At 43.8% G+C, this 13,872-nt stretch overlaps 1 protein-coding gene across 18 annotated transcripts in view; it reads right to left on the reverse strand.

Annotated features, from left to right (window-relative positions):
- MAGI1 (membrane associated guanylate kinase, WW and PDZ domain containing 1) overlaps window positions 1–13,872 on the reverse strand; it is a 301,269-nt gene that overhangs the window by 66,726 nt on the left and 220,671 nt on the right. For 16 of the 18 annotated variants that reach the window (XM_021409816.1, XM_021409818.1, XM_021409815.1 and 13 more), the window contains exons 4-5: window positions 4,350–4,556; window positions 1,868–2,078 (exon numbers count right to left, since the gene is read on the reverse strand). In XM_021409816.1, the coding sequence (XP_021265491.1) occupies window positions 1,868–2,078; window positions 4,350–4,556 (418 nt within the window). The remainder of the gene's footprint in view (window positions 1–1,867; window positions 2,079–4,349; window positions 4,557–13,872) is intronic. The other 2 variants (XM_021409802.1, XM_021409808.1) reach the window with 1 other exon arrangement.

Raw genomic sequence — 13,872 nt, forward strand, 5'->3', positions numbered from 1 at the left:
GACATGTGACTGCCCCGCTCCTAGGATCCAAATAGTTGGATATTTAGAAAAACTTCACAGAAAGAGTGGAGAGGCACTGGAGCAGGATGCTCAGGGGTCACCGTCCCTGGAGGTGTTCAAGTATCATGGAGATGTGGCACTGAGGGATGTGGTCAGTGGGCATGGGTTGGGGTTGGACTTGATGATCTTAGCAGTCTTTTCCAACCATAATGATTCTATGATTCTATAAAAAGTCCTAGTTTTACACATCCTGCTGCCCTGCATGCCCAAGGCAGGATGAGAAAACCTGTTTTAAAATCTTTCGTATGCTTCAGAGCAATTAATCTCCAGCTCGAAAACTGAATGGCAGAAATTCAGGAAGTCAGGCAAATTAAAAGCAATAAAGCAGATGGGTTCTGCCAACTTATAAATAGGAAAGTCTTTAGCCTAGCTGAGAAAAAGGGTTGTGGGAGAAGAGCAACTGAATATTTACATATTTCCTCCAACTTTGCATTCAACAACCCAAGGCTCACAACTGTGTGGTTTGTTGAGGCGTAGAGAATTTAGCTGAACACCTTCCAGATGACACAGAGGGATGAGATTGTGTCAGACCTGCAACATGGTCTGATCTACATCCAGGATAACAAGGACTGGGATACCTGGGGTAATGAAAATCACAATTAGCACACCAGAACAATGTATTTTGAGGGCCAAATCACGTCAGCTACAGGCCATTGGGTCAGTCCTCCAGCACACAGCTCCAGTCCCCCTAGACCTGTGCTGGTGGTCTGCACACAGCTCGGATGTTCCCATACTGCTCCCTTTGCACTCTGACTTGATAACTCAAAGTGCCGCAGATGATGGTTACAGGCATCTGAGTCAGCCTGGATACATGCAGCTCATTAGCTGGATACAAATCAAACTACGTGGTTTCTAGGCTCAGATTGTCCTTAGAATTAATAGAACTGCGGCCATTCAGCAGCACATCCACACCAGCAAGCTCTTGCACAGAATCACCCCATCCGTCTGTACCCTCAAAATCTGCACTGCAGGGAAGGCAGCAGTTGGTGTGCTTCCAGATTTTCCCATCAGACAGCAAGGTGTGGATGCAGACTATATTTTTCCACCATGTCTATTGTTCTCCTGCAAAAGGTCTAACAAATTATTTGAGGTGCTTCCATGCTAGGATGCTCAAAATTCCCCCAGTTTCTCCAGCAGTCTGGTGCTCTTCTCTAATGTGCCCCCTGCCCCTGCAGCCAAGAGAAAACCTGCAATAACGAACCTCTTCTTAGCTTCTCCCAAAGCACAAATCAATTCCTCACCCCTCCCTCTGCTTGCACAGCTAAGGCCTCTGGTTTCATAAGCTAATTGAATTTTAATCTAGCTCAGCTCCACAACAGGTCCTGTTTTATAAGTTACTCCTATCTCAATAAATCTAGACAAGTATAATTAGAGACTATTATTTATGGCATGAAGAAAAAATCAATATCATCATAAAGCTGCTGACAGCGCAGAGCTTTTAGGCAAAGCCTGTACAACACCAGGTGCTTTTTGCTTTCCAGAATTTACTGTGCCTGCTTTGCACAGAACTATGCCTTCTGCAAACCACTGCAGCATGTTAACAGGTTTGGCTCTTTTGACAACGCACAAAGCCCACAGCCTGGCTCTGTGCAGAAGCGGAGGAATTCCCCCGCCTTTGAACTTGGGAGTCATCTGGACGCTAATCCAATCAGGAAATGCAAAAGCCCTTCACAAGCAGTAAAGAACTTTTAGCACTGCAACATAACACAGACACTAAATATTTCATACACACACACACACAGTGCGTCCACAGAGGGTTTACTTATGCCCACAAAGATGGAATCAGAACAACGAGAATGTGCTTTACTCTATAAAATAGACTTCTCCGTTCTCGGTGTAGGCCATCTCCCAGTTTTCCGGCAGAGGACCTAGGTTATCCTCGGCAGAAGGAGGTAGGTATTGAGGGAGGCTCTGAGATGGTTCCGTGGTGGGAAGATTGGTGTGGCTATCAATCGCAGACGGTGGGGCTGTCTCTCTGACGATATGCGTGTGATGCTCGTCTTGGTCACCAGACTCTGCTGTAGATTAAACACATTTTCCATACTAAGGATTAGGAGAATAACATTTCCTAGTTGAAGAATGATCAAAAGGAGAGATGTTTTGCAAGGCAGCCAGAAGCTCAAAGTCAACAAGCCAATGGTGAACTTCTCTAGCAGTACATTTTTTTAAAATTAAAAATTAAAATGAATGTCAGCCCTGAACCATGTGTTCACATGTTGTTCACAAGTGCCTGTTAAAGCTGTCTAGAGAGCTCTATTACACAGATCTTCACTACATCCTACCAGCCAAAGTCACTAAGGGGTATTTTATGATGTATTTGTCCCTTTCCCCTTTATGGAAACACTGATCGTGCTTATATTCGTGCCACTTTGAGCCATATACATGAAGTAGTGTTGGTCATTCCCTCTATCCCTAATTACAGCTCAGCTCAAAGCACCCAGGCCTGTTTTTTGGGGGGCCCACTAATGGCAGCTCCTGTACTATTTCAACCATGCGTGCTTCCTTGGCAAAAAGATGAGATACTGAAAATAATAAGCTGGAAGAAGATGTAAGAAAAAGATCTAGACTCCAGCACCACTCAGATGCCTGCTCTCTAGCCTTCCCGCTGTTTGATATTTTTAGGTAGAAGCTGACAAGATAAAAAGGCATGAATGAATCATTGCCAGCTTAAGACTGTGAGTGTAAACATGCCACAGCCTGAAAAACACAAGTCACTGAGAGGTCTGCTAAGGAAGCGGGAGCATTTTAGTATGACTAGCACACTTACACGTGAAACAAGCATAAGGAATCACTTTGGTATAGGAGAAATATCTCTCTTTTCTTGATTCTGTGCCCATTTCATGGAGGCAAGGGGCCAGGGTGTGAGAACGTTGTGACAAATGAGTTGTATCTTCCAGTATTTCATCTTGTTGAAATAAAACAAGTAAAACAAACGATGCTACAGTCAGTTCAGGGGCAAAGCGCTGAGATGAGTGGAAAGGAAGGCAAACAGCATCTCTCACCAGCTTCCTCCTAAACTCAGATCCTGCAACAGGAGTTGAGCTCGCTGCCACCTCACAACCCATGAAAAATTACCCTCAGGTGAAAAAACTTCATAAAGGATCTGGAAGGCCAAGACAGGGATTCCCACCCTGGGAAGGATGAGGCCAGCTAGCAGTGATTTGGGTTGGAAAAATGTGAAGGGTAACATCCAAGCAGAGCACAACCCTCAAAACCACTTGACAGCTTGGCCACGAGAAGACCAACGCTCCATTTTGGCCTAGATCCCTCTCAAGCTCCACACAGATGTGTGACTTCATATCCCAGAAGTTTCCAGTGATCTTTTAGCCAATGCTTGAGGACAGCCAGAGCGGCATTAAGATCTGTGCTGAGCAGGACACGAGGCCTCATTTCCACAGCACACAGCCCTCAGTCTGGTGGAAGGGAACATGGGGAAGAGGATCTTGTAGCTGTGTGCAGTATCTCCCAGTGCAAGGAGGAGGACAGGACAGTCATATATTTTAGAAGGAGCAATAATTAGTTTCAGATGCGCCTTGCCTGAGCCATTTCATATTGATTTTAATGACTGGAACTCAACCACAGGTCAAGCTCTTCCTTGAACTTTCTGAGCTTGGCTGAGATTGAACTGACAATGAGCTGACAAAGCTGCAGACAGAATTGAGGTTCTGGGCTAATTTACAATGAAGACGAGTGTATCTCATGTAGTATTCAAGATCATTTCAACTTAGAAAGTTTCTGATTTCCAGTGGGAGACACATATTTCAAGCTGACTGTCCACAAAGCGAAGTTCAAAATGATGGCATGTTCCTTGACATCAGAAGTAATTACATGATTCTTTTTAAGAAAAATTTCTGCGTTTGCCAGAATGATTAACTTGGAGCATAAAGGGATTTACAAATGTTACCTTTAATTTCTACCAGACATCATTTCATCTTTCTGTACTTAAACTTGTCATTTGGCTCAATGGAGTAATTGAAATCTACACTGGAGTAAGTGAAAGCAGAATCTGTCTGTACCCAACAGACAATTTCTGAAAGAAATATGAATGTGTTCTCAATGATGAAACTGCACGTTACCACAGAACATCTTTTATAAAATTCTCAATTATTCTTCACAGTTTAAGAACCCTGATTAAAAATCTAGCAGTTTCCTCTGCTGGAGGACTTCAAAATGCAACGCTGCAAAATAAAATGCCTCCCAGGAAGCAAAACCCACAAAGAGACAAATTAACCCCTCCAAAAATCCTTCCCGTGTGTCCTAACCATCAGACTGTGGTATTTTCCGATTACCTGTGAAGCTACTGCTCATTTCAGGTGCATCATCCTCTTCCTCATTCTCTGTGTGCACTATGCCAGCATTTTGCATATCATTGTAAGACTTGGTTCGCTTTGGAGTCGACTGCTTGGAGCCAGACTGCAGGTTTTGCAGAGCATCGGTGGAAGTCACTTTCCCACTGAGGGGTTGGCTGGGAGGCTTGGGCGTTCCATAATAGTTACCTAGGCAATAGAAACACATTTGCATCTTCAGAAGGGAGCAGTTTCAAGCAGTGAGATTTCTGTTTTATTTTCAATTCCATCAAAATCTCTGTCCCTCCCCACTAGTATGTAAATAAATAAATAAACTAACACAGCATTCCCTTTTTTTTTGAGGGGCATATTTCATCTCTAGAGCGGACACGGAAATATTTTTGCCTTTTCAGTTGTTCTTGTTAGTTCTGAAAGCGGAAGCAATGGTCCCATTGTTTAGGTGCACTGAGCGTACAAGGGCTAAAACAAAAGGCAGCCATGGTGAATACCAAACTTCATCTCATTACAGCTGAATTTCAATTAGTAGCCTTTTTACATGTGTGCACCCACACAATGCTGTGGCAGATCTGGAGTGAGCCCCGCAGAAAATAAAAAATTCATGACTGCTATCACCCAGCAAAGTGATGAAAGGCTCGATGGCCTGCTTTAACACGCAGGTTCTTTTAGAGTGGATGTTGCATTTAAAAGCAAAAACTAGTCTCTCTCTAAAGGGAAACTCTGTCAAAGGAGAGAAAAGGAGAGGCACCACGTGGCACTGCTTCCTCCAAAGAGGAAGCTCAGCGGCTGGGTCAGCCTGGGTAGAAGTGAACAACCAGACCTTGAGGCAGAGCTGGGATGAACAAAGACACAGCGGCACTGTGCCAGCACGGCCCCTGGCATCTGCTCCAGGGATGACATGAGCGCTGCAAAGCACTTGGGATGCTTCGGTGTCCCCTGAAGTGATGCTGGAAGAAGTACGGAACGCATGCAGGTGCGTTGGCACAGGAACCACGTGGAGATTTGGCACGGGTTCACTTCACCCCAAGCAGCACCGCAGTGCTCGACGTGCTCTGAAATCCCCAGGGAAGCTCAGGGCTGGAAGTGGTTTCCGCAGTTGCAGGAGCTCAGGCTCCACCGGCAGGCTCTGCTTCTCTGCCCAGCAGGTACCTTTCACACAGAGATCTGTCTACATGCAATTACCCTTTCAATAATTGTTATTCGGAAACCAAAGGTGGACTCAAATATTCTCCCTAGCTGTGTCCAGACCCGTGTGGGGGTGCACCAGTGCAGCTTCCCCTTCTGCAGCAGCACAAGATTCTCCTTTAAATTACACAGGTACATTTGATTACATTCCTCATCTATCTCCATAGGCTACATGTAACACGATTATTTTTCGATTTTTTAGTCCATAATTACATGATATATTTAACATCCAGTCTCCAGAAGGTACTAAAAACCCTTTTATTGCCCCTATTACATTGGAAGGAAACCACATGCCAAAGGCACGTGATGCAAGGGCACTTTAAAACCTCACCGGTGCTAAGAAAGATTCTTTTATTTACTTTCATACATATGCGTGTGTGCTTTTGTTGCAGAAGCCAGGACTGTGGGCTCCACTGGATCTGCTCTGTGCTCACATAGCCTGAGTACCAGGACAGAAACACGTGCAGGTTTGTCTTAACAAGGTGTGCTCGAGCCTGTACACAATGTCATGGATTCAGCTCCATGGGAGCAGCGATGCTCCGCAACGCTTTCATCTTCTGCTCGTCATTTCAGAATCCTAAATGTACACTGATGCATAATTTATAGAGAGAAGGAAATTACTTCTTCTGGAAAGTCTCTAATGGGGATGGAGGCTCCTAAAGCAGGTTGCAGCCTCTGCTAGAGAAATGATTCTTATGCTCCACATACTGCAGAACTGTTTTATGCAAAAAGAGGAGGAATGGGGGAGAGAGAGTGCAAAAGGAAAAATACAAAAGTAGTTTATTTTTTCAGCGAAAAGCTAAATGCCCTGCTCTCCTCCTGTCCTCTTCAGCATTTCTCCAGAGAGATGCTGCTACTTGTTGTTTGTTTCTGCTTTTTTCAAAAAGTAGATGTGTTTTACAAGGACGTTAACTGCTAAGCCACGGATCCATGTGAGTGTGACACATGGGAACACGTGTGAATTTATTTCAGGACTGCTGTAAATGGTTACATCCCTTCACAATGGATGCAACAAAGTGAATGAAGGGGCTCCGTGGATGTTGCTTATGTGCATTTTTATTTCTTTGGCACAAACGTTATCATCATTCCTCCAATCACAGACACGTATCTTTGAGTTTGCTCATTTTCAGTTCCTCCACCAACAAGAAAGGCCAAGCTTACAAAGAGCTCATGAAGAGCTGTTTCTCAGGAGCAAAACAGCTGTCTTCCAAGTGGTTCTGATTTGCCTACACCAAAATCACCAGTCCCTTCTCAAACTAGCCATCGTTGGCTGCTACCACTACTAGCGAAGAATTATTTCCTACAAAAACTGCATGCTGCCTTAGAGGACCCCCACAAATATATATGAACGCACATAAAGAGTAAATATGAATTTGAAATGGAGCATGGCTAGGCATGCGTGGGTTTTGTTTTGCAGAATGCAGGAAATGCAGCCATGGGAGCTGAACTTTTCTTTGTCCTCCACAGGAGGCAGACTCAGCCTGAGCCAACACGAAAAAAAACCACCACAGCTCTTCCTTCAGAAGCACACAGGGACAGACAGGTGTGGCAAAGCACCCAGCTCAGGAGGAAAAACTACAAAGGAAAGCTCCAAGGCAGCTTCCAGCTGACACAGACTGAGGGAACAGAAATATTCTTCCCCTTGCGTTTGCTGGATGCAGTCAGACCTCTCCTTTGCTAAGCAGCTCATTGTGAAGGCACAGCACGCAGGCCTGGGTGAGGGGGCAAACACACCATGAGGAGGGGCTGGCACTTAAAATTATCTTCCTACAAATTATAAAGAGAAAATATTTACCCTGTGACTCAGAAATCCAGACATGCACCATTAGCAACTGATAGCGAACAGCCCAGGAAGAGTTTTTAAGCACTCAGACTCGACATCATTTGCTCAAATTAAATCTGACAGTGTTTATGAAAAAAACATATATTTAAAAATATGCTTTAACAGTGCTTTGTGAGCCACTCGTAAGCCTACAGAAGGGGCTAACTCCATAGCCAGTGTAATTTGTACTGAATATCCAATCAGCTCTAATTATTAACAGCATGGTACATGAGCATACACAAGCATCTGACAGCCTGGAGGATCCCCAGCCATTTTCGGAACTCGGCGCAGTGGTTCCAGCAGAACTCTCCAGGGTGCTGAGCTCCCAGCAAGGCATGGGTGCCTCTAACAGGATGCCTCCAATGGGATGCCCCGAGGCTGGAAAGAGCAGCTCAGCTCCCAGTTGAGGGAGACTTCTTCAGCAAGACAACAGCAAAACCTCTGTTTGCTGTGTAAGTGCAAGTTATGAAGCACCTGGGCAACTTCTCATGCCTGACTGCAATGGGAAGAGGGCTCCTGAACCTTCCCACTCCTCATTCACATTGGGATCCTGCCTACAGTAACTGAAGTTATAGCTAATAATGCATTCACTCAGCAGATGCACATACCATTAGCTGCGTTCTTTGTCAAGCACCTTTCACTAACCTTTATTTTACTCAGTCCTTTGGTGCTTAAAACACATTTAACCACAACTCAAGTCTGATGGCAGCTTTTGCAGCCAAAACCATGAGTTAATCCATGTATTCTAAAGTACCACTCAGGAGAGCACACAGAAATACCAATAATAATGAAGAAAACATAATAGCTATTTGGAATGAGTTGATTTCTTTTCATCTCCTTATCTCTAAGTGTCAGCAGCTTACACATTTAAGCATCACGCACAGTAATTAGGCTTCAGTTACAGCTAATCACAACAATAAGACAAGTTCTCATCATCATAACACTTCTTCCTCTGCCAGCTCAAGCAGAGATCGTAATCAATGAAAGCTATCTATCCTGTCCTGCAGCTTATGAACTAAAGCAATGCTGTTGGTCCAGAGAACTTGGGCTTTTCTGTTTATTAAAGTCTTAGAAAGCTAGCGGTAATGAAAAATTTGTGTTATATTTCAAAATAACAGGATGCTATTATTAAATGTTCCTCTGAAGGGAAGTAAATTCATCCATGATCCTAAGTTGTTTAAGTGACCTGGAATTTGAAATGTAATTCACAAAAATACACCAATTACTACCCTTACATTAAAATAACTGTGAAACCAACCCCTAAGAACTGCTGTCAACTGCCATTCAATTCAGATACAGATGTTAGGAGTCCATTCATGGAATGGGGAGAAATACACAAGATGGCAGATGCAATCTAGAAGGGTCTAAAACTGAGCAGATATGAGGCCAGGTGTCTCTTCTTGCAGAGAGACACAGTGAGACCACAGAGGCTGTGGGTGGGACAGGGTGGCAGAGCTGATGGAACTGTGCAAGGAGGCAGCGGGGCTGTGAGCAAGGGCAAGCATGAATCCCAAAGGCACAACACCAGCTGAGGAATGTAGACCCAAGCCTTACATTTCAAGTGCTTGAGCCTTCCAGGCTTGGTTTTGCTGTAGCTATTCTCCTTTTGTAGGGTGAATTTCTCCTGATTTTTTTTGTTGCGAAGAGATTTAGGCATGGGACTGCAATTGCATTTGTCTCAGGAAAGTGCAGAGCAGAGTCCTCTTATTGATGCCTGCTATGAGGCATAATTTTGCAATTATAAAACAAACCAAAAAACCCCAACAAGACATTCAAAAGCTTCTGTGTAGCACAGAGGACCCTGTGTCCATGAGAATGTATTTGATCTTCAAAGCTACCTCTCTGTGGTAACAAGGACTCCATTAAGAGCTCATGTTTTAAAAAGTGGTTTGCAGCACACTGTGTTCATGCAAATGTGTATTTGGGGAAAGAGACTTGGAGATAAGCACCAAAATTAAGGCAAGGTCTTGACATGAAGACTTCAAATGTAATTATTAATGTAATTGTTTTCTTTTCTGAGATGCAGCTCGTGTTCTCCGCACTCTACAAGAACCAAAACAATTGACCCTTCGTTTTAGCAGAAGGGCCTCTGCTCATCCAATACAGCCAAGAGTGCTCCTGTCTGGTTAGCACAGGATGAATGGATTCCTGGGAGCAGAGCTCCTGCTACACTGTTTCGTCTGTTCCCTTCCCAGATCATATTCTGCTACAGATTTCCACATTCTGATGACAGATCTGGCTGCTGTCTGCAGGATTCACCTAGCTGCAACTGCACATTGATTAGCAATTGCCTCGAGGAAACTCAGAGTATCCAGGCAACCGGGAGGAGGCCACAGATAGAGCATCTGGATCGGAAGCAAAGCACAGACAACGGAACAGAGCTCAGAGAAATTAGCCTACAATATACGCAAATCCAATTTGCTTTAATGAGCAGATTCTCTGTCAATTTTTTTTTCAGTTGCTAATGGTGAGGTTAACTGAAAGATCAGTCTGGATTTTTTGTTAAATTAGTCAAAATACTACATTTGCACATTCCAATTTATGCTTGAAATCTAACAAATACTGCAGGGAGTGGCCCTACAGCCAATGACAGTATGGCAGAAAGTCACCTACATATCAAATCAGTCTCACTTCTTCTAATTTTTCATGTGTTATCAACCAGGTGTTGCCACATGTTGTCGTTAATGCTTATGTACAGCTACGTCCAAGCACCTTTAATGTATGGAACATTTCTAACAAGCCAAAACAAAAAAAAAAGATCATTATAATAACACCTACGTAGAAAGATACTGGTGGCATGGGACAGCCATGACAACTCAGGGTGCTTCCGAGCTCAGCTATATTAGATTATTTGTTATATTCACATGCAAGTAAATCCACAGGGAATACGAACTTGAGCATGGCATACACAGAGAGCGCAGAAGTGGCTGGAACACAGCCCATCCAGCACAAGGCTGTAGGATTCAAGAAAATGCCATGCACTGTGCTCATTTGATCAGAGGTGTTTCAGAACAGCTTCTGTGCCCAAGGTCTACATTTCAAGATATACTAAAAAGCAGTGAAAAGCAGGTCTATCAAGGAGTTAACTTCAGACAGAGTTGACACTGGAAAACTTCTCACTGCAAATGCACAGAGAAGCCAAGCAGAAATTCCATAGGAAATTCAAAACCAATCTAAAACTCTATTAGATACTGGAATATTTGTTTTCAGAGAGAGTTACTCAGCTGTGACTTTAGCTGTTTGTAGAACGAAGCATTGTTATCTGATGACACTTCAGTACAGCTGCACTCATGTTTAATACTGATAATCACACCCAGACAGAAACGTACTTTTCCTTCTTACTAACAGTTTAAAAAAGAAGAAAGGTAGACATAAAAGCCAAAGGTAGATGAGGCATCTTTCTGCAGTGCACAGATGTTTGTGAGTGAATATTCATCACGATCACAGAATGGCTTGGGTTGGAAGGGACTGCAGGGCTGCTCCCAAGGAGCTCTCCTCCAGACCGTACACGTGTAGGACTGCCACGACCCACGTGCAGCACCTTGCACTTGGCCTTGGTGAACTTCATTAGGTTCACGTGGGCTCATTTCTCAAGCCTGTCCAGGTCCCTTTGGACAATATCCTTTCCTTCTGTCGGATCATTACCAAGTAGTTGGAGAAGAAAACAGCTCCTTGATTTATTTTATTAAAACAGAGACTGCTTTAACGAAAAAATGGAGTTTAACCTTTACTTTCTGTCTCTGTCACAGGCACAGACACACTTGTGTGCATACCTCCCTTGCCTACAAAACAGTGCCAAAGGAGCCATTTATTGATTTATTGAGTCAATCTGCAGTACAGAGACACTAATAAGCAGATCTTATCTTATTAAGTGGAACATGTTTATCTGCTGCATGGGAATCCCCAGCATCTGCCAGCCCTACTTGCCCAATCTTTTTGCATTCTGCGTACCACAGACATGGCACTCATTTCAAGTTTGGACCAAGCTGATGAGGCCCACAGGCTGTCAAGGCACCAGAAGAACAGCTAAGAAAATCCTGCCATTTTGCTGCAGCAGCTGGGAGAGCAATGCTGCTGCAGAGAAGCCCAAGGAAAGCATGCACATCAGGCATGCTAGGCTAAAGGCATCTCAATTTGAAGCATGTTGCTGAATACACCTCTCTACTTCAGTTGAAATTCTAACTGCACTGTTAAGGTAATTTATTACACTCATTAAGTACCGCAATCAGAGACCCTGTCTACAGTAGCTAGTTTTATACACTTTAAAAATGTTAGCAAGTCACCCCATTACATCTTAGTCATGAGACTAATGCAGATTACTTATTACTTCTCTTGGCAATCACATAACACTTGTCCTGTGAATGAAAGATGATGCCTTGACAATAATACTCCATAATGTAATAACCCTTCACATGTTATAAAGTGCAGCACTTTTTCTTTTGAGGATCACTAAGTGCTGGGCAGGCATTCATTAATTCAGCTTCACCAGACCCCGGTGACACAGCCATCCCCATTCAAAATTCAGCCACTAAGCCAATGTCCCCGCGTGTCTCCGCACAGTGCCACTGCTGCGTCCAGCTCCGAAATGTCATCAGTGCCACCATCTCGCTCCTATTTGTAACAGAAGATAACCGCAGGCACAGGATATCTGATGAAATATTAATGAAGAAAGAAGGAAGTGCTGTTTTCATATTTCTCCAGGCTGGGAACCTGAAGTACAGAGCAGCCACCTGGTTTTCCCATGGCCGCTTGGCAGGCTGAAGAAGAAATGGGTATGAAACCTAGAAGCTGTGGCTGTGTTCAAAACAGCACTCCCTCAGGGTCCCCATGAGACCTTGCAATTCAAATGCAGAAGTAATTGCTAAATAATTAGTAACCTACACAATTACTTCCATGCATCCATCAGTATTTTATACTCTGAAGGACTGGTCAATAAATGCCTGAGATTGCAATTATCTTGCTTTCCTACCCACCAGAAGGCCCAGATAATGTGCAGGCTAAAAACATTTTTTCTTCTGTCAATGGGAATTACTGGCTCGAGCATGTGGTGCAAAACTGACCCATACTGGTGTAGCATGGCAGCTTTGGGCAGGTCTTCCGGCATTTCAGCTCCAGCCCCTGGATTCATCTGATCAAAATGGAGATTTCTTAAGGGAAGAAAGGGGAAGTTTCCAGGCTTCACGGTTAAAAAGCAGCATCTTAAAACTGGATCTGGGAACCTCATGATTTAAAACTTTCACATTCACCCTCCCACCAGATTGTGATTTTATGGAGCATTTTGGGTGCAGAACATACCAGAGGGTGGCCAGAAAAGAAAAGAGCCATGCCTGCTCTTCATTCACAGGGATGTGAATCAAAAACTGCCCAGAAGAACACATTTGCAGTGCACCAGAAGAAATACTGATGATATTATGCAGCCCAGTGGGTAGGCAACACCTTTTCAGCCTGAAGTTTCTCCTTGCAATTAGAGCACTTTCGAAATCCAAGTTTTTCTTTCAAAACCTGATATGCTCTCCTACTATTCCATGGTTTCCAGCTGTTCTCTTCTGCTTGTTCTTTATTCCTTCCAAATCAATAGTATCCATATCAGCATCAAAGTTCCGTGTTTTACCCCTCTTCTGAAAGCTCCCTGTTTTCTAATCTTTCTCCCCAGAAGCTCTCTTCAGCAACCATTATTAAACAAAAGCTTTTGTTACATCTTCTCCCCCAAGGTTTTTCCCAGTGATAGTGCCAGATTCATGGGGGCTTTATGTCTTCAAAAGGCAAATGAATGTCGTCTATTAATGTCAAAACACATCGTTCACTGTTGAGGTCACACTTTGCTGAAATGCGGCACAGAACTCAGAGCATTCCTACGTCCATCGCCCACCCATCATCTCATGTGGACTCTTAGAAGCAAAGGACCAAGAGGGAACCCAAGGATGACGTTGTCCCCAAACCATAATCCTGCTCGAGTCAGCATTGAGGCTGCTGGAAACACAAGCCTCAGCCTCTGCTCCCAGCGTCTCAAATTTCAGGAGCTCCTCACGAGGTGTTCTTCCCCACCACGAGCACTGGGTCTGTACTTCATCACCTTGTTCTTAAAAACTGCCTGCTGCATTTTAAGGAAATGGTGTTCTTTCTCCATGCAAAATGTTGCTGCCTTACTGCAGCAATCAGGCGCTTCTTGCTCCTCTTGGTTCATTTAGTCCCACCGAATCTGTCTTACATCATGTGGCAGAATTTCCCTATTCAACATCACTATTCTCCATTCCCTACAAGTACCCTTGCTTCATCTTTGTATCATCTCATTCCATTGTAACTGAAAGTAACTCTCCAACTGTTTAATTCCTGTTTGGTACAGTAAGTAGCATTATTAATAATAAAAGACATGCATTAACAGTATTATTTTACTGTTCTCCAGAGAGAAACAGAAGAATATTTCCTTGTTCTGACTTCTATCCATCTGGTTTAGAACAAACCATCACTGACAGGGTCAAAAACACCATCAGCTCCACCACG

This window comes from Numida meleagris, chromosome 11 (genome assembly GCF_002078875.1).
Source record: "Numida meleagris isolate 19003 breed g44 Domestic line chromosome 11, NumMel1.0, whole genome shotgun sequence".
NCBI lineage: Eukaryota > Metazoa > Chordata > Aves > Galliformes > Numididae > Numida > Numida meleagris.